General features: G+C 51.7%; 9 protein-coding genes across 9 annotated transcripts; 4 read left to right on the top strand and 5 right to left on the bottom strand.

Annotated features, from left to right (window-relative positions):
• Positions 1-3,962: 3,962 nt before the first annotated feature.
• Positions 3,963-6,155, bottom strand: B0H65DRAFT_466783 (S-adenosyl-L-methionine-dependent methyltransferase). Its single transcript, XM_062826878.1, has 6 exons — positions 5,820-6,155; positions 5,570-5,721; positions 5,355-5,396; positions 4,934-5,028; positions 4,425-4,873; positions 3,963-4,360 (listed from the first exon to the last, which is right to left on the bottom strand). Exons 1-6 carry the CDS (start codon positions 5,979-5,981, stop codon positions 4,121-4,123), a joined length of 1,140 nt encoding a protein of 379 aa, XP_062682094.1. The 5' UTR covers positions 5,982-6,155; the 3' UTR covers positions 3,963-4,120.
• A 740-nt stretch (positions 6,156-6,895) lies between these two features.
• Positions 6,896-7,719, top strand: B0H65DRAFT_466777 (uncharacterized protein). Its single transcript, XM_062826877.1, has one exon. The coding sequence runs from the start codon at positions 7,129-7,131 to the stop codon at positions 7,570-7,572; it is 444 nt and encodes a 147-aa protein (XP_062682093.1). The 5' UTR covers positions 6,896-7,128; the 3' UTR covers positions 7,573-7,719.
• Positions 7,720-8,869: 1,150 nt separating this feature from the next.
• Positions 8,870-9,639, bottom strand: B0H65DRAFT_539759 (uncharacterized protein; the record flags this gene model as incomplete). The annotated part of the gene is made up of 2 exons (XM_062829124.1): positions 8,939-9,639; positions 8,870-8,878 (listed from the first exon to the last, which is right to left on the bottom strand). Exons 1-2 carry the CDS (start codon positions 9,299-9,301, stop codon positions 8,870-8,872), a joined length of 372 nt encoding a protein of 123 aa, XP_062682092.1. The 5' UTR covers positions 9,302-9,639.
• A 2,320-nt stretch (positions 9,640-11,959) lies between these two features.
• Positions 11,960-14,044, bottom strand: B0H65DRAFT_207186 (natural resistance-associated macrophage protein-domain-containing protein). The gene is made up of 2 exons (XM_062821881.1): positions 13,290-14,044; positions 11,960-13,233 (listed from the first exon to the last, which is right to left on the bottom strand). Exons 1-2 carry the CDS (start codon positions 13,698-13,700, stop codon positions 11,977-11,979), a joined length of 1,668 nt encoding a protein of 555 aa, XP_062682091.1. The 5' UTR covers positions 13,701-14,044; the 3' UTR covers positions 11,960-11,976.
• Positions 14,045-15,153: 1,109 nt separating this feature from the next.
• B0H65DRAFT_207183 (Sodium/calcium exchanger protein-domain-containing protein) lies at positions 15,154-16,862 on the top strand. The gene has a single exon (XM_062821880.1). It carries the CDS (start codon positions 15,279-15,281, stop codon positions 16,464-16,466), a length of 1,188 nt encoding a protein of 395 aa, XP_062682090.1. The 5' UTR covers positions 15,154-15,278; the 3' UTR covers positions 16,467-16,862.
• A 682-nt stretch (positions 16,863-17,544) lies between these two features.
• On the top strand, positions 17,545-19,088 carry B0H65DRAFT_207345 (uncharacterized protein). The gene is made up of 3 exons (XM_062821882.1): positions 17,545-17,770; positions 18,229-18,232; positions 18,289-19,088. Exons 1-3 carry the CDS (start codon positions 17,678-17,680, stop codon positions 18,921-18,923), a joined length of 732 nt encoding a protein of 243 aa, XP_062682089.1. The 5' UTR covers positions 17,545-17,677; the 3' UTR covers positions 18,924-19,088.
• On the bottom strand, positions 19,088-20,200 carry B0H65DRAFT_207180 (uncharacterized protein). Its single transcript, XM_062821879.1, has 2 exons — positions 20,054-20,200; positions 19,088-19,997 (listed from the first exon to the last, which is right to left on the bottom strand). Exon 2 carries the CDS (start codon positions 19,748-19,750, stop codon positions 19,253-19,255), a length of 498 nt encoding a protein of 165 aa, XP_062682088.1. The 5' UTR covers positions 19,751-19,997; positions 20,054-20,200; the 3' UTR covers positions 19,088-19,252.
• Positions 20,201-20,557: 357 nt separating this feature from the next.
• B0H65DRAFT_549172 (uncharacterized protein) lies at positions 20,558-21,088 on the top strand (the record flags this gene model as incomplete). Its single annotated transcript, XM_062829633.1, has 2 exons — positions 20,558-20,584; positions 20,654-21,088. 2 exons carry the CDS (start codon positions 20,558-20,560, stop codon positions 21,086-21,088), a joined length of 462 nt encoding a protein of 153 aa, XP_062682087.1.
• A 1,528-nt stretch (positions 21,089-22,616) lies between these two features.
• On the bottom strand, positions 22,617-23,298 carry B0H65DRAFT_549171 (uncharacterized protein; the record flags this gene model as incomplete). Its single annotated transcript, XM_062829632.1, has 2 exons — positions 22,617-22,782; positions 22,847-23,298. The coding sequence occupies 2 exons, from the start codon at positions 23,296-23,298 to the stop codon at positions 22,617-22,619; spliced, it is 618 nt and encodes a 205-aa protein (XP_062682086.1).
• Between the last annotated feature and the right edge of the window lie 44 nt (positions 23,299-23,342).

The raw sequence follows: 23,342 nt of genomic DNA, 5'->3' as shown, positions 1-23,342 counted from the left end.
TGATCTAGCTTCTTATTCGCATTCACGGCGCTGGGTCATTTCATTTCTCTCACAACACCAATCTGCAAGAGCGGTACTACGCCCCTCGGAAGGGAAGCTTCCAACCAAAGCCTCCGTTATCAAAGCCAGCTTGGAAAGCTGTAAGAGACTTACGGTTGTTTACGGTACAAAGACTTAACAACACGATTGACGCTACATGTACGTGCAGGGAAGAAATATGTGTGTGGATGGATTTTCTCATAATTTTTTAGTCCAGGAACAGAACAGAGGGCAGTCATAGCACTCCAATGGAGCATATCACAACAGCGGGAAATTTTGCCCGTGGAAAGAACACAAGCTTCTCAGACCAAACATCTGGGATAATACCTAGGTACTTGCCCTTGCCCGTCAGTAGCTATACCCCTCCTATTACCGAAATCCAACAGGACATTCATGGTCTGAGTTCAACGGGCAAGGCGGAGAGGTAACGCTGAATCCAGCGATATGTCTTCACAAAAGGTCAGGTCACAAGACAGGCAGCGGGAGGGACAACGTGACGAGTAAGAAAAAGCCTCGAGAAAGTCAAAACAAACTGCGAAGGATGGACGGGGTAACCCTGCTAGCACATGGGACATTGACAGTCCCATATCCACTATGCGAAGAAACGCCAAGAATTGGTAATAGCTTCATCGGTCAACCGCTTTTTTTGTTGTTGTTGATGTTGTTATTTTTAACGTCTACTTCCGCCTCCCGTAGGGCATGAGACGTGCCACATCGGTGAGTCTAGCGTACAAAATTATGAGCAGTGCCCTAACTGTCCACCGAGACCATTAACCCGAGGGCAACCCGAGGCCTATTGCCAGTGTAAATCACGTGTTGCCCATAGCGTAAACGCGGCCCAACACTTCCAGTCTAATCGCCCAATGAGCGAGCCGCCAGTCTATGGCGAGACCTGTATAACAAAGGAAAAGACATATGAAAGGGCAAAATCACTCCTCCCCGTTCTCTCTCTCACTCTCCTCCTCCCGCAAAGCCTCCCCCCGTCTCCTTTCACGGTGAACTAGCTTGTCCAAGTCCACCGTAAACCTCTCAATATTGTGGCCGTGGCCAACTTCCACCTCATAGGCCAGCGGCCCTCTTGGAGGGCGTTTTGTGGCGACTAGAGCGGCGGACTGCGTCGTCGGAGGACGTGTGCTCGCTCAACTGGACCACTATCATATCCTCATCAGCTGGGGGCTGGCTCCGGTTAGAGCTGTCGGAGTTCTCGGGGCCGGAGGGAGCGGAACTATGGCTGGGCAGCTCGTCGGAAGACATGGTAGTATTTTCCTGGCTATCGGAGGGGGTACGCGGTCGTATTTTCTAGTGACAAGAATACCGCCATCACGGCGAATCTTCTTCCGTTGTTGAGGGGTCGGGCGGGTGACGGTGTCTCCTTGGCGTTTTGGGCGCATAGGACACTCGGCATGGGTAGACTTAAAAGGGCCACGGCAGTTGGCGCATTGAATGTGGCGGTCGCACTCACCGTGGGCAGCATGTCCACATTGTGGGCATTTAGCAGCGCGAGCGCACCCTCTGCGGCCGTGCCATTCAAAGCATTCTGCACACTGGTCTAGTGGGCGGCGTTTCTGGACGAGGCGGCTAATGTTGCTAACGTCAAAAAGACGGAAAGGAGAGACAGGCCTATCAAAGGAGATGAGCCAGGTTGCATAGGCCCCGCCAGGATGGAAGTACTGGGAGGGACGGAGGGCGACAGGCTCTTGGCCGGTTTGGACGAGGACCTCGTCCTTAATGGCAGTGGTAGTGTCGACAGGGACGGTACCGATCCGCATCGTCATGGGCACATTCTGGACGGCGTAGGTGACGCCTCGCGGGCGTGGGCAGGTGAGATGACGGAGAAGCGGGCGAGCTCAGAGTCGAGGAGAGTGGCAAAGGAGCGGTAGACTTCCGCTTTTGCGAGAGCTTCGGAGATGAAGGTCTCTGCGATGGACGAGATGGGTCCAGTGGTCATGGCTGTGGTGGTGGTGTGGGCATGACGGGCTTCCTCGTCCGCAGTCCGGGCTCTTTTGGCCGACTGCGCCGTCGTGGAGGGCGGAGGCGGGACGCAAAAGATGTCCGGCAAAGGAGTAACCGGTATTATGGCCGGCGGCGGTGGTTTGGGGGCCCCAGAGGGCGAAGGCGTAGACATTCCGTCGCTGCGGTTGTTGAGATATCGACCGTAAAAACGGCGATTTGGGTGGTGTTAAGGATTCTGCGGGCAACCAAGCGTTAAGACTAACACTTGGCGCCAAGACTTTTTGTTGTAGGAGGAAGATGGACGAGGAAGTCCGTCACGCCCACACTACTAACACTGCCTGACGGATTCCCACCACTGCCTCACCGATGTGGCACGTCTCATGCCCTACGGGAGGCGGAAGTAGACGTTAAAAATAACAACAACAACAACAACAACAACAACAAGCAAGGTGTTGTGGTGGGGTCTGTCCCACTCCCCTTCACTGGCATTACCGCATGAGCCCAGCCAGCCCACACCACCATGTATTTTCGCCCTTCACATTTCTTTTCCCTTTCTTCTCTAGCTTAAGACAATCAACAGACTTCTTGTGCCCACAAGTCCAAGACAAGGTGGTCCAAGAATGTTATAGCGAACATCCGTTTCTCGTGAAGACGGGACAAAGATCACGGCGATAGTTCAGCGGCTTGTACAGGAACTTACAGTGGCAAAGCCGCTGTAACTTGTTCTGGACCCACATCCACCGAGGATTTGCCCCACTTTCAGGGTGACATTCCGCATCGCATGTAGGTGTTAGTGCTTTCTCCAAAAGAGGCCGCTTATAGGGACTGTGTGCTAACAGTCTCTGTGATGCCACCTCAATCCGTCATCAGTTTCTCTTGCCCGCGAACCAGCAACGCTGCGAGCTTCGACACATTACGATACTGGTAGCATCCGAGACGGTGTAGAGCGCCCTTAGATATAGTGTATAACAATTTGTTATTGTCCTACGAAGCTAGCTCTAGCTGTGTGTGGGATAGGAATGAGCAGGGTCGTGAAGAGCCCTACTTGCCTGCTGGCCAGCGACGGCTGCCTGCCGCTATCTCACCAGCAGCGGCCTAGCAGCTTGCACCAGTCATTGGTTGAACTTGGCCATGATTGGACAACCTGGGGCACTCACGGGCTAATCTGATGGCATAAGTAGAAAACCCGTTTTGAACTATATAGGTATTCTAATAAAATTCCGAAGGAGAAGGGCTTCCGCGGCTTCTTCAACCTCGGGTTTCTTCGGTTTAGGAAAATCAGAAATGAGTTTGAGTGTTGAAGGCTGAAAGTCGAAGGCTTGAAGTAGCCCAAGTGTGAGATCGTTCCGAATTGTACTTGGAAAGAGGTTGGGCGGAAGACCGGGCTCGAGTTAAGCGTGGTTTCTTCAAACACGATGGAAAAGGGAATGAAGAATGCTGGATTCACCAACATTACGCCGAGGATTACTATGTCAGACTTTCCTTGTCCGTGAGCCCTTGAGACGAGCTGAAGCTGACCCCGAGATCTAAGTTCCTCTCTCTCCCTAGTCTGATGACCCGAGGATGAAGCAGCTGGGTCTCTGCCAGTCTGTCGCGCTGACACATGACATTGAGGGCTTCCTTGTCTATTTCATGCCTTACTACCTGGGGTGGACCCCGAAGGAAATCACGAACAACGCCGCTACTGGTCGCCGAGAGTTTTCGGGGAAGCCAACGCTCTTTGATTTTGCCGCTAAATGTGATGACTTGGAGGGACGTCGTGAGTGGAGACTAAATGCTCCGGACGTCGAAAAAGGACATACCCGAGCTGAGCCGAGGAAGACGCACCGGTGGGGAGCTTTGCCCTAACAGAAACTGGCAAATCCTTTGCGATCATTGATGTAAGAGTGTTAGTGCACATTTGGATGCAGGTGGAGGCCGGGTAAGGCTGAAGGCACATGCCCAGTCTGGGGTCAACCCTGTAAAACAAGTGTGACGGTCATCTGAGGTTTTTAACTAGCATGTTGTTTTTAGATTATTCACAGAAAAAGAGATATGAAGTTTGTTCTAAGGTAAAGGGATCCAACCGCTCATCGTGGGAGATTAGGTAAGTAACCAGCCCCGGTCGGTGTTGTTGCCCAGCCGGACATTAAGCATCCAATGGCTTCTGGGCATACACCATGCGGTAGATGAAGTACGGATGAAGGGTAGTGTCCTTCAACTCCTTCTGCAAATGTTTGATGTAGATGTTGATCTCCTCCGTGGTCCATCCCATTACTTTACCAAACATAAACTGAAGAATACCATCAAGGTCCTGGCCCATAGCGACATATAAGTACAGACCAAGTTCGTTCATCTTCTTGTCCTTGGACCATGGGGAGAGAGGGACCTGCAAGTATCCCGTGGTTAGAGTCTCCGGAAGAAACAGAAGCTGTGGGAAGCGGAGAATTTACCTTGTAATCCTTCGTTACTATGTTTACGAAGCCGGCCTCCTTCATCGCGTTCTCCATTAGGTTGGTGCTGTGCAGATCAACTTCATACCCAATCCTCCTTCCACCCTCCTGCCACATGGGGCCCCATTGGGCTACGGCATGAATTTTGTTATCCACGGAACCATCGTCGGACAAGACAGTACCGGAGGCATCCATATGCTCAATGTAACCGCCCGGCTTGCAGCATTGGTAAGCCTTCTTATACAAAGCAGGCCAATCCTTGACGGTGCCGCTAAGCCACCGGAGGTGTATGAAGTCGAAGAAATTAGAGTTATAGGTCCATTCCTTATTGTAGTCGTCGATTTCAAAACGGACATTGGAGGGTACCCAACCGGGCTGGATGGGCGAGATGTCAGTACCTATGACGTTGCACTTAGGGAATTTATCGGCAAAATCGATTGCCCACAGCCCTAAATGTCGAGTTAGTATTTAAGGAACAACCACCAAGATAGTGTAGAAAGTCGGCGTACCTGTGCCTGTGCCAAGATCAATTGCATTCTCAGGATTTTTGGGAAGAGGGGCATCATAAAGCCTGCCATCCAGGCAAATGGTCATCACATGATGGCTAGAGGTAGGCAATATTTGGTTAGCTATAAGAACTCGAAGTCTCGCGAACATGGGGATGCCACGACAGGGTGCTAACGCTCCCGTGAAAAAGGAGAGCTACTGCAGCTTGTACGTCCCAAATCCAGACGGTCGAAGGGAAGTCTTTGATCTTGGATGATATGAGATTCGACGATAGGTTGATGACAATGGTAGCGCAACCTGACAGCTGTTCAGCCGCCTCATGGGGCCTTGGAGGCGGCGAGACAGATTGAGTGGCTCGGATAAAGGTATGCAAGATAGGCCCTTGGGAGATCAAACCGATGGTGGGAAGCATGTTTTACTTACAAAATATCCAGCATTTCATTCTGCTTAGCGTCGTTGGGGCCCCTGCATGAAAGTTTAAATTACTTGTTAGCGTTGGGTGTTTCCTCTTACATGCGCAGAGCTTCTCTTCATCCATACTCGTCTGGACTCTGGGCTAGAAACGACACCTCACAGACCCAATGTGGAGGCCAGACTGGGCGCTTCGAGCCCTGACGAGTAATCCCAAACAGACTTACCAATACTCTCCATCCGTTACGCTATCGCTATGGTAGGTTCGGCCGTTCATGGTACGGTATTTGAGGATACTCGAACTAATCGAAGCAGTCGAGCTCTCAATATCACTTCCAATGGTAGAATCCCCATCATTTTCCTCCTCCTCCGGAAGTCCCTATAGTGCGTAAGTAAGGTAGAAGAAGTATGCCAGTGATCAATTCCAATTATTATTGGGCTTGTGACCGGGTGACGAGGAACGTGAGAGGACCGTACCTGTTCGGCCCAGTGAGATCCAGGAAGAGGGCCAGTCGTTTCAACAGCGGGGGGTGCAGGACCGGGCGTGGGTTCTCTCGCAGCAGCGGGAGACTGGGATGCAGGGCCGGGCGTGGGTGATTGGGGTGCTGGCGACTGAGCTTTTTTCGCCGGAGAACTCATGGTCGAATCTTGGATATCTTATCTTCTACCTGAAATTCAAGGTCGGGTGAAGAAGATAGAATGACCAAGAAGTGGTTCGGGTGCCAGAACCGTCCGATTTATAAAATTCTGCCAGTGCCAAAATGACAGGCACCCGGTTCGGTTCATTACAGTGTTCAAATGTGACAGTGTTCAAATGTGACAGTGTTCAAATATGACAGCGGATATCAACTGCCCTTCACCGCTCAAAAATTAATATTAGGCTATGTGACATAACTACAGTGTCTGGCCAAAAAGGCACTGGGGAATATGTGGGAGCTGCTAGCTGACGCGGTGGCTGGGCCGGATAAATCGATTGCATACCATTGTGAATCGACTGTGTGGATTGGATATAGCCAATGATAGAGTCATGTTCGCGCCTGCCAAAGTTTGCCGTAATGAACATCATACAATTATCCTCACCCGAGCATTCAACCACCACGCATGTTGTCATGTGTCAGATCACATGCACGTTCATTCTTCCATCGCATCTGTTATTGCATACAATGATGTTATCCCTCTCATCCGATGTAAACTAGCTTCCTCTTTCTTCTTCATCTTTAGCTATTGGTCAAGAACGTCAAATTATTTATGTGCCAGAGCCGCTAGACCCACGTGCGTGACACATGTTAGACTATATAAAGAAATAGGTATGAGGCTTGTCCAAATCCAACCGCCTACTGTGATAGAACAACCAGCTCCGACCGGTGATCTTGCCCAGCGTACCTCAATCCTCAGCATCCAACGGCTTTTGCGCGTAAACTACACGGAAGTCGATGAGCCCGTGAAGGCTCATATTTGTGAAGAACCGTTACAAGCACAGGAGTATTATCGCTGGGAATATAAGAATAAATGTAGCAGTAGCCAAAAGGTACTGATAGATCGTGATAGCTATTGCTTGCTAAGGAGCCAGAATAACGAAGGCCGAGAAGCGGCCTTCTTATATACTGGCCTTCGAATCCGTCCCGTGCTTAGGATCGCCAAGTCCCTTCGTCGAGCTCATGAATCTGCCTCCAATCTTTATTCCGCCATCTTCCACGCCTGGAGAGGTGAATGTCACGAAGGACATGAGACCAGGCTATTTCTGGAGGACCGAATTCCGGACAGCAAGAGCTGCAGATCGGTTAATATGTCCCTAGCTTTTCCACTGGTATTTTCGACAATCCCCTCGGAAAAGAAGAGAGTCTGGCACGAAACAGTCGTTAAGGTACTCTACGATGAAGAGGATGGTTTAAACACTTCCCACAGCGTGACATTCATCATCACCAGGGCTGAGCCTCCCAGGCCCCGGATCGTCCCGGTGGACAATATTTGTGCTGTGATCAACCCAGCCAGCCATATGGCTTTTGTTCTCACCAAACAACACAAAATCGGAATGATGATAGCGGGTGGCTCTGGGCTAGCCACCTCCGCCCCGTCCGCAAAGAGATCCCTGAAGGAGCTTTTCTCCATCCAAGCGGACAGGCGACGCGGAGTTACCACTATACCTCTAAAGTTCCGGATGCTCCTCGCACTCCGACTTGCATCAAACCTCCTCCAACTATTGCAAACACACTGGCTTCCCAACGCGTGATCACACGGAATGGTTTTCTTCCCCGTCACGACAGCAGCACATCAAGGAAGCAACCCCGATATTGACTTCAGCCGGCCATTTATATCTGTTAACGTGTGGCTAGTACTGTGCCTTGTAACTGCCTTGTACTACCTTGTAGTATAGAAGGCTGATTGAACTATTCCTTCTACGGAATCAGTCAACTCAGCCCCCACAGAACGTGCTAGAATACAGAGGTTTTGCCACTGTATTCTGGGATTCTCTTACTCGTTCAGCATTCCTTCTAGACTAATTTGTCATCATGGAATGCACCAGAAGCTCATAGATTCAGTTCATTCCTTTCATAGTATAGTGCTCCTACAAGCACTCCTATTAACTTACATAAGCTTCTACACTCTGGAAGCTTCTAGATACTTAACGTTCGTGTATATAAAGACCTCTTCTCTCCTTTAGTTAGTCACTCCTTAAGCAAGCAAGCACAATACAAGCAATACAATATAGTCTTTTCTCACAGTGCAGAGTCCACTGTACTCTTCTGTCTTGAGAGCAGAGTTCTCTCCAAGACCTCTTTTACAACATCCTGCTATTGTATTTGCAACTACGCTGCTTCCTTCAGCACTGCTGTCGTACTTTCTACCGCTTCCGCTCCGCTCTGCTACAAGTGCATAGTTCACTGTAGCACCCTTATACTGGTGCTATTATTATAGGCCAGTTAGGGCATTGCAGCAAACAATATCTACGCCATTCACTAAATGCATCGCCCAGCTACAACTCCAACCGAAATCGGAACCCCAGGAAGCTCTCCTAGAGCTAGGCATTCTGCTCCTCGAGATTTGGCATGAAGAGACCCTAGAGACTCATTTCTCATTAGAAAAGACTCCCACCGGATACTACGAACGTCTACCGCGAGCGGTAAAGTGGCTGTATGAGATGAGCAACCCGCCACCGAATTTATACAGAAAGGCCGCCTCTCATTGCATCAAGGGTATAATCGGGGATGAGTGGCAGCTTGGGTGCTGGGATGATAATAACTTCTGGAACGCTGTTTGTGTGGATATCATCGAGCCATTACGTGAAAATTGTAAGATGTGGCAATGATCGTGCTACTGTGTTGGAGATAACTGGACGGACTGCAGCATGTATGGAGCTAGGTCGAAGAACGAGTTGTTGGAGCATTTATAAACAATCCATACAACTGTGAATATAGTATATTTCTCTTACTTTTATGGTCATTTCTCTAGAAACCGTAATTTTCGTGCCACCAACTGTTAGATATATTAGCCAAACCACAAAATGTGCTGGTAGAGCAACTTAATAATTACTCAGGCTATACATGTAAATATAACCCTTGCGGAGAAGACCCCGTTCGCACAAAGAGGGTTATTACCAGGCCGCACTCGTGGTGGCCACTGTCGAGAATATAGTATGTGGCCTGCTCAACCTGATACTTTGGGTCGAAGGGATGGCGCGAAAGACGGAACACAATCCAAGGCATCATGACTGGGATGGTGCGGAATATGACGGGCCGAAGCCATTCGTCTGGCCGGCAGAGACCCACGTCGTCTGAGGATGGTTTGTCTGCCATGTCCCCGAGGTCGTGCAGTGCGTTGAAGGAAGCGTGCACTTGGGCTGAAAAGTGGCCGTTGACCGTCTCAAACTCGGCGGGCGGCTCCCTACACGGGAGGGGCGCGCCAGGCCGGTTGAGAAGCACCGGCATTGAAACCTCGAGTTCGCATGCGCCAAAGACCATCTTGTCGCATCCGGGCGGTAGGCGCGCATTGCAGGCCCGGACGTTTTCGACGAGGGATTCGAGAATGGCGTCTTTGGACGGCGGCGTGGCTATCCTTGACAATCATCCGTAACCATCTCAGGGAAGGCTCTCGATTTGGAACGCTGATTGGCCTCAAACTGGTCCCTTGCATCCCCTGTCTTCAACCCCCTCTCTTCTTCCTGCCTCTTCCTCTTCCTCCTCCCTCTTCCTCCCTCTTTCTCTAACTTGCTCTTGCTCTTCCTCTCTCTATCTTCCCTCATCTATTATCATGGCACTTCGTCAGCTGGCCTGTATGTACAAACTGTGGGATCGAATCGATCAACAGGGTTCAATCCCAACCAGGTACCGCAGCCTATTGGAGCATCGTCTGGTTATTGCGTGCAGGCGCCAGGACACGAGAGACTGACAGCCTCGTAAAGTCATTCGGCGTTGGTCCCTACTACTCCTTCTCCTCATTTTAACTGCCAATGCTCGCCAAAGGGTGTTCAAATCACTAACAGGAATGGGTGCGATTTTCACCAAAATCTGCTATGGTTTTGCATACGCCATTAACACCACTGCAGTGGTCCAAAACGAGGTGATTGGTACCGATAATCTTGATAGAGGATGGCCAGAAGTGCCAGACTCCACCTTTGAAATCTGACAGGTTGCGGGGACAGCCGAGGTAACCTCCGGATTAGGCAGCTGCAGGGCCCAGCAAGGCCAAAGAATCATTGGAACCAATCAGCGGTAGTCTCCCGAAAAAGACCCGAGTGCCTTGCAATTCCATGCTGGTTTGTTTGTTTGTGGTTTGGTGCTTCGGCGTCTTTCTTGTTCCGCAGCCCCTGCCCCGTATGCATCTCTCTCAGCCAATCGACTCTTCTACAAAGGTGTTGGTTGGTGTGTTGCAAACCAACCATGGTTATGACATGCCAATCTTCCCCTCAGGAAGGGAAGAGGTAGGCTAATGCAGGCGGATGAAGAAGGTAGGTTAAGACAGGTACATGAAGGAGGTCGATCGTGATCAGTTTATCGTAGTGGATCACCAAACTGTAGGAACCAATTCTTCAAGAATGGGCTTCTGACCAAGGGCAATCTTGGTATTAGCTGTGTAAAAGATCTAGAAGCAGTGTCAGGACGGGCAACTTTTCTCGTAATCCGCCCAATTATATTCATCTTTTTAGCGCCGCCTCCCCACTCACCGTAATGCCTCCGTCCGAACGATATGGATATGGGAGCTAGTGGTTCAGTTTTTTGACCCTACCACGTGATTAAAAGATCCGTTTCCTGTCCTTCCCGCTCCCATAGATAAGAACACTGAGGGCCTGACTAGTAGTTGGGTCGGTGACGACCAGCGAATCCCAGGTGTTGTATGTTTTTTTGCAGGGGTTTTTTTTACTTCACCCCTTTTTCCTCGACGGGTTTCTCCGTTCAGTTGGTTGTTGTCGTTGGTTATGCTCTTTTCTTTTTTTGCTACAAGAAAGGTGGTTATCGAGGGGTTGTGAAATTACTTGAGGGGATGTAAATGCGGGAACCACGCGTGGAAGTTGAGCCGGGGCCCGGGCGTTGGGGCGGTGGTGTTATTTGCTTGAATTTTGCATTTGGGAAGAAACACATGGTCGAAGCTTCTATGCATACAAACTCAACGCCATGGGTAAAATAAAAAAAGACAATGACGATTACAGGATCGATGATGGAAGGAGCAAAGCGCAATGGAGGGATGAAGTGGAAGGAAGAAGCCGAGAGGATCCCAGTCTTCGATCAACATCTCTCGTCACCAACACAACGCCACAAAGGTCAATCACCACGAGCACCGCCATACTTCAACCAGATTTTGTCTTCAGCTCAGCTGCCAGCTTTCGTTCTCTTCCAAGTCAGGTCTGGATGTCCTGGGCCAAACAGACACAGATCGACGGGTGGCATCATGTCCTGGCTCCGTGACCGTTCAAGGTTTACAGGGTTTCCCGACACTCCGCCATGGAGAACCATACTTTTGTTCAACCCTTCTCCTTGTTTTCGACGGTTACGTTGGGATGCCTTCCGATTCAACAGGCACATCTCAACATCGGCTTCCTTGATATGGGTCGATGATACCAGCTGCCATATGTTTTCAGTTGTAACAAGTTGGTGTTGATACTGGACGGTTTCCATTGTCCTCACTTTGCGGTCCCCAGCTAGGTCATCACCAGAGTTTCAGCAAACCCTCTCACTTCGAACTGTCAAAACAGGCAAGGATCCCCGAAGGAATGACCCCGACCACCACGCCATATCTCAGAGCCATCATCGCCAGTACGCCCAACAATCGGTGTACCCGACATGGAGATATACGGAGATGTAATGACCACTTTCTCGTGGGAACATCCACCTGGCCACCTCGAGAACGATTATGGGACTCGCGGCAGAGGGTTGGAGCAGGAGTCGGAGTAGGAAGGGAAGGGGTAGGATGATGGAACCGACTATTCAGTACGGGGTGCTGGACAGTACGGGACGCCTGGGGTTTGCGGTTGCGGATGCGGAAGGTGTTATACGTGCCAGGTGTCCGCGTAGGGGGGGGGGATGTTATAATTCGGTTCGCGTTTTGTTCTTCTGCATACATGTGCAATCAGGGCCATTTGTTCGCTGGGCTGAACTTGACGACTGAGGCTGTTCCCCACGATCTTTTACTCACACAAGCTTTAGCCCTCATCCTTCGTAATCCCCAACCCAACCAACACCACCGTCGCCACATCCATCACCACAACCAACAACCACAACATCCACGCCACGCCCGCCGTCACCACATTATTCTTCATATCCACCGTCCCCGTAGTCGTCCCATCCTCCGCCGGCACCTGCATATACTTCGCACGACACGTATACCACACAATCGGAAACGTGATCGGAATCAGCGCAATAGCCAACAGATAATTACACGCCACCAGCGCCTTCGACAGCCCCTCCTTGCCCACCGCCAACGCAATCACCAGCGCCGGAACGATAGCCACACACCGGGTGATCAGTCTCCGCAAAAAGGGGTTCAGCCGGATATCCAACGCCCCTTCCATGATGATCTGCCCGGACATGGTGGAGACGATTCCCGCGCTGATGCCCGAGAATAAAAGGGAGACGGCGAACATGATGCCTGCTGCCGGGGCGATGGAGTTCCTGAAAAGGGAGTAGAGGGCGTATAGGTCTTCGGAGACTTCGTTTTCGGAGGAGCGGGTTTCTTCGGGCGGCACGTAAAAAGCTGAGCCGGCGATTACGAGGAGGGCGGAGTTGACGAAGATGGCGACGGTGAAGAGGGTGAATGTTAGTTCGGCTATGGAGTAGCCTAGGCAGGATTTGATGGCGCGGAGGGAGGGGCGGTAGGCGGTGATGGTTTCCGAGCTGGAATTGGGGGACTGTTGTCGGGGAGAGGAGGAGGGGAGGTCGTGCTTGGTATCATAATCGTACAACCTGGCGCGGGAAAGGGAGGTACCGACGTAAAGCGCATGCGGCATGAGCGTGCCGCCCAGAATAGCGCACGAGGCGTACAAACCCGTATCAACAAAGATTTCGCGCGAGGGGACGTACCCCCGCAGGATCTCGCGAGTGGTGCCGGTGCTGTGGTCCACCATGGAGAGGGCGATGCAGATGGTAACGAAGACGACGACGACGAGGATGGAGACGAAGGCTTCGAAGATGCGGACTCGCCGGAGCTCGCCCGTGTCGGTGTAGAAGAGGAGGACGAGCAGGGTTTCGACCACGGAGATGACGCATGCGGCGGGAAGCGGGAGCTTGGGGATCAGGATGTTCAGGGCGATGGCGGTGCCGATTACTTGGCCTAGGTCGGTGGCTATGATGCTTGCTTCGGCGACGACGTAGATGGAGAGGTCTAGCCAGCGCGGGAGCCAGCGGCGGTTCATTTGGGCTAGGTCCATGCCAGTGACGGTTCCTAGTTTGACGCAGAGTGACTGGGGTCGAGTTAGCAAGAGGAAGGGGGGATTCCGGGGTTGCTGGTGAGGCTTACCTGGATATAGATGGCTATTAGGTTCGAGACCAACACCATGAAGAGCAGCTTATACTGGAACTCGCTGCCAGCCGAGATGGCTGTTTGGTAGTTATCCGGATCGACATAAGCAACGCTGATGACAGCACCTGGACCTAGGAATTTGAAGAACTTCCAGATCTTGGAGCCTATCGAGGCCGGCTCCGAAGATGGTGGTGGTCGAGGTTGGTATACCGGTGGGGGAGAATGGCGATTCGGCCTCAGTCCAAACCATGTCCGCAGCCCAGCAACCCATGGTCTTTGAATCTGTTCGCTGTAGACGGACGGAGAGGCTTGGGCGGTTGTAACTTTCTTCTCGTCCTGCTCATAGTTGTTGACCGTTATTGGAAGGGGTCGGACCTCGGTGTTACCAGGTTCTGTCGTGGTAGCCATTGTGGTACCTGCCCTAGGCAATGATGGAAAGAAATGGGCGGATGAATATCAACACTTGTTGACATATTGTTGAGTGGGAGGAAGACCATGGGATATTATACACCACCCACTCTCGTGAGAATGCACGATGGCGGGCTCCCGTCCGCTCATTGCAACCACATCATGCACCGCAAAGCGCGGGAGGCGGGAGGCCAGAAACCGCATACTGCTAGAGGCCGACAGAGGAGAGGGGTCTGTCTAGGGCTGAAGATAGGAGTTGTTCTTCTGAGAGAAAGTTTAGCATTTTGTGGTGGTGAATGGCGTTGTTGCTGGTAGCTGATGGGTGGAAAGGTACAAGGGTGTTTAAGCCACTTTGAGATAGCGGTGCAGACTGGCTGGCTGGAATGAAGGGGACCTCAGTCTGGCCTTCCAGTCCGTTTGGTTTATTGTGAAGAGCCAAGGAGTGATAAGCAAAGCAAAAAGGCCGATGGTTTGGTCTAGAAGATGGGCCAAGAGGAAAATATTGATGAGTGTTGGGGTTCTTGCGTGCCGTGAGATGGCCTTCTTCTCGAAAGGGAGAGATTCCAAGAGCCGAGTCTGCTGTTTTTGCCTCCTGAAGTTCGAAAGAATCTCGCAGTTATCGGACCCGGTTATCGTCCATCACATCGTCTTGAAGACAAACAGAGGCCTTGGCTGGCCACCGTGACAGATGTCTCTGTCGTCCATGGAGACGAAAATGAACATACGGATGTCTTCCTCGGATCATGCAGCAACAAGAGAACGGGACTTGCGAGGTAAAAGTGCCGAGGTGAATTTCGTTCGGGTCGATCAAGCCAATCCTGATGTGAAGCATCTCATGTTCTGGAAGGAAAGGTGTGAGAGAAGTGAGAATGGTGAAGACTGAAGTGGTGAAGTGGTGAAGGTGTGTGTGGTGACAAGACGAGGTTCCTGCAGGGGTGACAGCCGTGACAGCTCTATGCGGTTAGTAACCGCGTGCATTCAGCCCGCCACAGATTGGCCAGCCACTCAATGTTTGCCAGCGGCAAGCAACTTTGGCGTTGGCTGGCGTTGCTCCAGAGTCGTACCACGGGAAGAAAAGCTCACGATGCGACACCAAAGTCCGAGGTCGGCAGATGAAGAGGAGGGGAGTTGATGATCAACACCAGAAGCTCTCTGTGGAAGAAGCTCGCGTGGAATCAAAGTCCGAAATCGTGGGAGACTGGAAGTCGAGTGCTGCAGAGCATCTCGTACCTGAGAGCAATCACCATGGTGGCGCAAAAGGGGGCGATAAACACCGTTCGCAGTGGAATTAGTTCGGGAAAGGCGACGACGCAATTGGCCCCGCGGCATTCAGCTCTTCACAGCTGAGTGATCATTGACGGAGGAATGTTTCCCTTTGTTTTACCGTCGGACTTTAAAGACGGCGGTGCCTCCTTCTCCCCCATACTACAATCCCACCTCGACTGGCCCACGATGATGCAGTGAGACACCGACCATTAACTGATCATGTCCAGTTGAATTGTTGGACCATTCCCCCCCTTTCTTCCAGTCCCGGATTAACTCCAGTCTTTCTTTTCTCTCAACTACCAACCGCCCACCATGGCGACCGTTGACTCTCTCCTCTTCAACATATCCTCCTTCATCGCCGGTCTATTCCTTCTCGAATATGGCGCCGACAAGTTCATCGATCACACGGCCATTGTCGCCAAGAGACTCAATGTCTCGCCCACCCTCGTCGGGCTCTTGACCTGCGGCGCCGAATGGGAAGAGCTCGTCGTTATCATCGTCGCTCTGAGCCAAAAGAACTCGAATATGGCCCTGGGCAACTTGATCGGTTCATCCGTCGCCAACATCCTGGCATCCTTCTCGCTGGGATTGCTGTTCATGAAGAAGGCCGAATTCGATCGCAGTTCCAAGATCTACTCGGCTGCTCTTCTCGGCCTGACGACAGTATTCTTGCTTCTTTTGATCGCTCTCAAGGGGTCGTCTTTCCAATGGTTTGGCGGTATCCTCCTTATCGCGGCCTTCGTGATCTACGTTATCTCTGTGGCGTCTCTCATCTATCGAGGCACGCTCACGGCTCCAGAAGACTCGGACAGCGGCAGTGACAGCGACAGCAGTGACGATGACAGCGATAGTGACAGCGACGACGACCGAACTATCAATGCTGGCGATAGCGGCAGGGGGCGCCCTAGCGACGAAGAGCAAGGGTGGACTTCTGACAAGGGCCATCAACTCAACCTGCTCAAGCCCTCGCCAAACAAGATGGCCAAGGCCAAGAAGAAGTCCAAGGCCGTCAAGGTCATAAACAAGCGCCCAAAGACAATGCGCCATCATGTCTTCCAACTCGCCCTCGGTCTCGCTGCCCTGCTCGTCTCTAGTTACATCATAGCACACAGCGCATCGACTATCGGCCACGAGCTGGCTCTGTCCGGTACCGTCGTCGGCACCACGATTCTTTCCCTGGCCACCACCCTCCCAGAGAAGTTTGTCGCCATTCTCGGGGGTGCCCGACACCAACCAGGCATTATGGTGGCCAATACTGTCGGCTCCAATATCTTCCTGGTCACCCTCTGTGGCGGAGTGCTGTTTATCTGGGGAGATGCCAGTCAGCTGCAGCTCGGGTTCACGCTCTTTGAAGCCACTGTGATGTGGCTATCGGCTGTGGTTATCTTTGGGATTGTGCTGATGGGCGGGAGAAGGTGGATGGGCGTCGTCATGCTCGTTGGATATGTCGCGTTTTTGGTCGTGGAGATTATGAATGGCCGCGAGCTTGACGATGACTGAGCATCCGCGGAAATGTCTTTTTCCGTTCTTATCATTCACTATCATATTGGCGTTTGGGGTGTGCTTATAGAGGATGATTAGACACAATGTGGGAGTAATCCGGGCTTTTCCTGTGAGCTCTGTATTTTTATTGAGGACGTTCAAGGAGATATGTTCCTCTTTGCTTTCACGCTCACCCGACCTCCTTGTTATATTTACCCGCGCAGATGTAAGACTTGTGTCTCCTCCCCTTCGACGGTTTGCTTCTGGCGTCCAAGCCACCCGTCGCACATCACTTTTGCGCTTGATGCGAACTTACCGCCAGTAAAGTTACCTAGGCACAAAGTGTAGTGGACATGCATTGACTCCTTTCAGCTCATTGCGACTGTGACCTTCCAAGTCCAGAAACGATCCTGGAAGACGCCGTGGTCCAACCCATCACGGGAAGGCGTCCTGTAGGTCGAGGTCGGTCATGTAAGCCAAGCCTCTTGGCTCGAGAATTAAGACTCGTCGATGGAGTTTACCCCAGATTCCTACATTTCTTGGCATCACCAGTCGCAACGTCTAGACTCTGGAAGCTGGACGACCTTCCTCCCCCCTTCCTTTGTGTTACGTAGCAGTTCGCTAGTTCCCTTCCTAGTTCCAACCCAACTTTCTCCATCCCGGCGGATGCTTTTCCTTTTCCTTGGAGCGATCACGGCAACACGTGTCGGAGATACACAGCAGTCAGAAGAATTACGCTCATCCTCGACGATGGTCTCCCTTTCTTTCACCTCGGCACCGTATCTCCCACTTACAAATTCTTGGAATATCAACAGCAGCACAGCATCTGATATCCAGTCCTTCACGTCGTCCATCTTTTCCCTAGTCTTATCACGCCACACCCGCCCGACAAAATCCTGGCCAGCGTATGTCCAACGTGAAGTCAATTTAAGCGTAGAATACCACCTGCCGAGCAACCCATAGCGTGGTCCAGTCCAACCTATCAGGCGTGCGTGCGGGGTTGGGTAGGTAATCACGCAGTGTCGCTAACCATCCAAGCCATCCTTGGCTCTCATATGTCTCTTCCTCTAGGCCGGCCAGGGGAGAAGTCTGGTCTGTCCGAGCCTGGAACGTGTGGCTGGCCTAGACTCATCCGTCCCGCCTTTACTTATTCTTCCCCAGGCCTCGCTGCCTGCCTGTCAGACTCGCCAATCTGTACTACGTCCATTTCTGGTTTTATTGTTTCCTAGATGGTATGTAGTGTTCATTTCCCCCGGGTTGCTTGTCTTTGCTTCCTTCTTGTCAATTATATTCAACCGTTGTCACTCGTTAACAGAAACTTGGTAAGGAACACCAAGAACATTCTTAATTCTTAACCAAGGCGATAAGCAGTACAAGGAGCAAAATCCCTTACCTTGCAAAAGTTGAGTGTCTGACGGGACCGAGACCCCCTGAGAGTGGTGCCACCATCTTTTCCCCTCCTCCTCTTCATTCCTCACCTCTTCTCTGTACTATATAAACCGCCAAGCCCATCCATCGTTTCGTTTGAATCCTTCATGCCGTACCAGCTGAGATGTTGGCGCAGGACTAACTTGAGCCCAATGGACTCGGTTGAACGGATGATTGAGAGCATGTGGTTGAGACTCAATCTTGGCGCATACACTTGCGAGGCATCCATGGTGTGAAGACTCAGGTATTAATGGGGGATGAGGTGCCTCCCGGAGTTCTCTCCCGTGGTGGTTCTCTTTCACTGATCATTTCTTGCTTTCACTCTTAGAGTACGAATCTCAAATTTTTACAGCTACGTAGGAACATCAAAAGCCATTGCCGGTGGCTGTTGCACATACAGACGGTTTTATAGTCACACAGACCCCCAAGCCAAGTCATCGATCAGTCATAACACCAGACGAGGTGGAATCACTCGAAGAAACTGTTATCAAGAACCTACAACAACACCCAACGATACATCTATCAATTATCACCCATCCATCGTCCATCCATCCCTCGCCCGCCCCGCCAGTTTACCAGACCAGACCGGACCTACCTAATCAAGCAACGCTTGCCAGCAACCGAACCACCTCTACCATCACCATCACCACCACCATCATCATCATAATCGTTCGTTCAAATCAAAACAAAGGAAAAGTCAAAATGTCCTGTCCCTGCTCCCGCTGCTTCAGCAACCCCAACCCCTCCACTCCCCACTCAGAACCATCATCGCCTCCTCCTCCCTATTCGCCATCAGCCGCCGCTTCTCCAGCACTAGAAACATCGTCGAGCAAGAAAAGTACTGTTGGGTTTCCGTGGTTTAAGAAGAGCAGTTGCAGCGCAAATCCTCCGCGATATAGTGTGGAGAGCACGGCGTCGGACTTGGTGGGGCTTTTGGGTCGGGATCGGGATCGGGATCGTAGGACGACAACAACACAACAACGAGGAAATGGAGTAGGGTCGGGGGTTGGAGGATGGACTTGGAGTGGGGAGGGTGTTGGGAGGTAGTGTGGGGGTGATATGTACTGACGGGAGTGAGGGAAACGGGAGGAGGATTGGAGTATGGGAGGGGAGGGGATGGAAGTGATGGAGGGAAGGGAAGAGAAGAGAAGGAAAAGGGGCGGGAAGAGAAGGATACCTAGGTACCTGAGGAGTGAGGACCGGTTGCATGAGTGAATTTGGAAGAAAGGATGAAAGGATAAAGAGCGTTGAGAGGCGCAAAGAAAGCTCGACAGGAAACGACACAAAACGTTTGGGTCTACTACATGTTAGAGTTAGGATTTTTTGGCATGGATAAATTTCACCTCGACCTTCCACTTTTTAAGACTTTTCCAGATTCAGTCAAAACACCTTGAAGTCATTTCGGCTGTGTTCGGATCCGCGGTAGCCCAGTATCGATAAGAAGCCCAATAGACTGCTGATGGACTGAGAGGTTGGTGAGAGGATGTGGCTTCCTCAACTTCAAGCCCGGCGGCTTTTTTGTGCTTTTCCGTCCGGTAGTGGTCGTTCAAATGACATTGTTCTTTGAAGGCACTAGTGCAATCTTTGCAGAAGAACCGCTTCGTTCTTAGGTTCGCTTCTTTTCTTTTCTTTGTCGTTTCTGCTTTTCTTGCAAGCATCGCTTCTTTTCTCTCTGGTGCTTCCTCTGCCTCATCACCACAATGATTCTTCCTCTTAAGTCCCGCAATTGGCCAGGTCAGAGGGTTCATGCTATTGATGCCACTGTATTCGTAGTTCTCCTTTGGCCAAGGACAAAGCTCTTCGCCATCTGCATTGGGAAGCCCCAAGCTTGTTCTTGTGGCTGTGACTTTGAAGTGCGAGGAGATCACAGCCATTCTGTTGAGTTTTTGATCCGGGATGAGTCCCGGTCAAATCCACGACCAGTTCCTTCTTCAAACTAAACCAATCTATATAGCTTGGTTTACTCCTCCGGAGAGGCGTTGGAGGGAGCGGCCTTGTCCTTAGCAGAGGCCCTCTCCTCCAGAATCTGGGCCATCTTCTCCTCCTTCTCGTCATCGATCTCAGAATAATCCCAGACATCGTAGGAGAGCTCGTCGACTTCCGGGCCCAGCTCAGAAGGGCCTAGATTGGTCCTAGATTAGTCCTGAACAAGTTAAGGATAGGTTAAGGAATCTTACAGGTGTCAGACCCGAAGGCAATACAGCCCTCGCATTTCCACTGCTTGGTCTCCTTGTTGAAACTCTTGCCCAACATGTTCTTGATGTAAGTTTGCTTCATCTGGTGGTGGGAAACCTAAAAAATGAGGTTCTTGTGGCTGTAGGAAGGGAAGTGCAAGGAGTGCAATGCCGCCGAGGCTGCTGGCCGTCCACCCCCTCCCAAGCCCGAAGAGGAGAAGTGGTGTTGCCCGTTCTGCCCTTTGACTTACTTGAGCAAGGGAACCATGCAACGCCACGTAAAAGACTATCACCCCGATGCCCTTGCCGTTGCCAATGCGCAAACCTTTGTTTGCGATGTTTGCCCGGGGTTGACTTGGGCCAAGCAAGCCGGGCGGGATGCGCACTGTCAAAAATCCCACCTGCACCACGAACGTGAGATAGACTGAATAGAAACCCCACAACCACCACTCAGTAAGTAACTTGAGCCCTGATATGCTTAATTTGAGACTAATAGTAATATTAGAAATGCCTGCCAACAATAAGAAGACTATCGTTGCCCCCAATGCCCGCTCTCTTGAGAGCTTTCTTGTCCCCCGGGCTCCGGTTTAGACTTAGGCCTAGGCTCAGGCTCAAGCTTCGGCTCGGGCTCCGGTTGCGGCGCCGGCTCCGGCTCCCATCCCGGCAGTCAAATACGTGGCCGGCGGACCTTCTTTCGCGGAGGTCGCGGTGTCCCCGCCTCGCCGGGTCGCCACCACCGCCGCCGCTCCACGCGCTGCCGAGCAGCAACTTCTCACCGGTTTCGGATTCACCGGCGCCCCCCGTGCTCTACCCACCGGTCCGTTCCGTGCCCTAAGGGCCCAGAAGAAGAAGCCCTGCCCCTCCCGTCCCCTTGAGGACTTCTTCAAGCCCGCCCCCCAACTGGTCGCGCCCCAGGCTGCCGCGGCCGGACTTCCGCCGCCGCCTACTCCCCAATTCTTTTGTGGTGTTTGTGGCTTCGTGTACAAAAACGAGGCCACTCTCGGAAGGCATCGACGGAAAGAACAACATCAGATTTAGGATATCTTTGTTTTTTTTTTTTTTTTTTTTTTTTTTTTTTGGCTGCTGTTTTGTTCACTCTTCGGCCTCTTTCTTTTTTTTCTTTTTTTTTTCTTTCGCCTTTTGGTTACCTCCTGGTCATCTTACCTCCTGGTCATGGCATGTCCTCTTATCCAGTGTTGCTCCAGAGCAACATCAAAGCCTGGAATGTTTCCCACCTTATGGGACAGTTGTTCCGCATGGCGGCTGAACAATCTGGCACGACCATATCCTTGCGGGCGACAACGCCTTCGTTGTCGTGGAACCACACATATTCGCGGCCCGGTTGTCTGCACACCGCTTGACCTGGGTACGCCGCATCTTCATCAACCGGATCGTCATAGTTTGCCATCGTTGCGTTTGGCTTGGTTCGTTCTGGTTCGTTCTGGTGCGTTTGGGTTCGTTGTGAGTGGATAGTGAAATGACAAACTGACAAAGTGTTATAAAGAATAGAATACGAAATAATGCTGTTGCTCGCTGGGGTTCCGAATAGTTGCTGCTTTACACAAGTCCTAGCAGAAATCATTCTCTGGAAAAGAACATTTGTCAAAGGCCATAGGTTAAATGTCTAGAATAGATATTATTTTATCCATATAGACAGGATGGAATGACTTGGAAATTCGGAAAACTGGTGGTTTGGATATGGGATGGAAGTGGCGTGTAGCATGTCCCTTTGAGTTGGCCAGAATCAAATCAACGGGAAGTCTGAGCGTGGACGCATGAGCATAAAGAAGCGAGAAGGGCAGTAAGCTCCTCCGCCGGAAACGAGTTCGACCGCAGCCTGCTCTACGAGGAGCCTTCAAGCGCAATCGACGACGAACTCGCCTTCCCAGAAGAAGAGGACTCAGAGCGCCTCCTTGAAACTCGGCCCATTGACCTCGAAGGCGGCAACATCATATGTTGATCTGTGTAGAATATACCGTAGGTTGGACACATGGGCCACTCGCAATAGAGACTCCGCATTGGGTGTTGCCGTTGACGATGATCGGACAGACAGCACTGTTATGTTTCGAGAAGGTATGCCGCAGCGGATTCGGGGCTTGGTAGCTGTCCTCTTCCTAATCTCCAGTTCGGCTGCTTGGCGCTCAAGATTTGTTGGATGCCATGATCATCGTCTCTGGATAACACCGATCCGTTGGATGTAAATGACATACCACAAGAAAAATCAGGCCGCGTAGCGGGGTTTCGGGGTGGTGTGGGAGCGGATCGTATAGAGAGCGGATAACGCAAAAGTCTTCGCAGACGGAGCTCAACGCCGTCGTCCAGGCTCTGGGAAACAATGAGTCGAGTGGGCATGTGGACCGGTAAAGGGCCGCCGGGAGACTTCCACGAAGTTTTCCAGGTCTTGCGCTGATGAACTGAGAACTCGAAGCTGCGCCAATCGGTGAGCTGGTCCAGCACCATCCCAGCGGAGAGCAGGACACCGGGAGCCTGTTCAGCCGCGGGAAGACAGCCGGCAGTCGCAGTCATGGCATCAACATACCAGGAAGGACGGAGTTGACACCTGGGTTCAGGCCGAGATGGACGGAACGACGTTGAAGAGCTCATCGGACACGTAGGCGATCCCCGGGAGGTCGTCGAGCCGAGGTACACACCCGGGAGCACAGCGGTCGGCCTTGCGTTTGGCCGGGGAAGGTGCCTCTGGCTGAGGGGAAGCGATGCGCTCGTTGAAGGCCCTCGAAAAAGGGTACACCATTGTCCATACTGGACAAATTGCGAAGGTACCAATGCCAACCCAACAGACGGCTGAAATCCGTGCTCTGCTTTGCCCATCTAGAGGTGACTGTCGTATGGGCTGCAATAACGACAACCTGTGCTGTTTCCGACGAGTGTCGGTTGCGAATACAGTCGTCCATTAGGGCGTCGAATGTCGCTTGTGTCAGTGTCCTTTCACGCCGCGGGTCACTTGTAGACACCCCGCCAGCGGTATCGTACCACACGTAGAACCTAAGATCGTGAAACGTGTTGTGCAACTCGGCAAAGGTCTGGGCGACAAGGCTCGAAGGCATGACAATGATGCTCGGATACGCTTTGACCGGCTGCTTGTTTGCCTCGAGTGCCTTGAGACGATAGTACTCCATCAGGAGGACGGTACCGTAAATCAACGTCTTACCAGTGCCGACCTCACTTGCGAGCAACACTCCTCTGAGGGGTGACCGCAACATGTTGTAGCCATTGAGGCCACCATGCATTGCATTTTGTGGTCGATGAAGTCTAAAATGCTATTTGGGGTTTC

The sequence above is a fragment of the Neurospora tetraspora genome, assembly GCF_033439725.1.
Source record: "Neurospora tetraspora strain CBS 560.94 chromosome Unknown B0H65scaffold_4, whole genome shotgun sequence".
Lineage (NCBI taxonomy): Eukaryota > Fungi > Ascomycota > Sordariomycetes > Sordariales > Sordariaceae > Neurospora > Neurospora tetraspora.
This window is presented reverse-complemented; position numbering and strand designations above follow the sequence as displayed.

Bases quoted from the DNA above. Each gene is read 5' to 3' on its own strand.
- B0H65DRAFT_207186 (XM_062821881.1), bottom strand. From the start codon at position 13,700: ATGGCTACCACGACAGAACCTGGTAACACCGAGGTCCGACCCCTTCCA. The intron at 13,234-13,289 runs GTAAGCCTCACC...ACTCGACCCCAG, and splicing joins TAATAGCCATCTATATCCAG to TCACTCTGCGTCAAACTAGG.
- B0H65DRAFT_207180 (XM_062821879.1), bottom strand. From the start codon at position 19,750: ATGGCTGTGATCTCCTCGCACTTCAAAGTCACAGCCACAAGAACAAGC.
- B0H65DRAFT_207345 (XM_062821882.1), top strand. From the start codon at position 17,678: ATGGTATGTAGTGTTCATTTCCCCCGGGTTGCTTGTCTTTGCTTCCTT.
- B0H65DRAFT_466777 (XM_062826877.1), top strand. From the start codon at position 7,129: ATGTCCCTAGCTTTTCCACTGGTATTTTCGACAATCCCCTCGGAAAAG.
- B0H65DRAFT_466783 (XM_062826878.1), bottom strand. From the start codon at position 5,981: ATGAGTTCTCCGGCGAAAAAAGCTCAGTCGCCAGCACCCCAATCACCC. The intron at 5,397-5,569 runs GTAAGTCTGTTT...ACTTTCATGCAG, and splicing joins GTAACGGATGGAGAGTATTG to GGGCCCCAACGACGCTAAGC. The intron at 4,874-4,933 runs GTACGCCGACTT...CTCGACATTTAG, and splicing joins TGATCTTGGCACAGGCACAG to GGCTGTGGGCAATCGATTTT.
- B0H65DRAFT_207183 (XM_062821880.1), top strand. From the start codon at position 15,279: ATGGCGACCGTTGACTCTCTCCTCTTCAACATATCCTCCTTCATCGCC.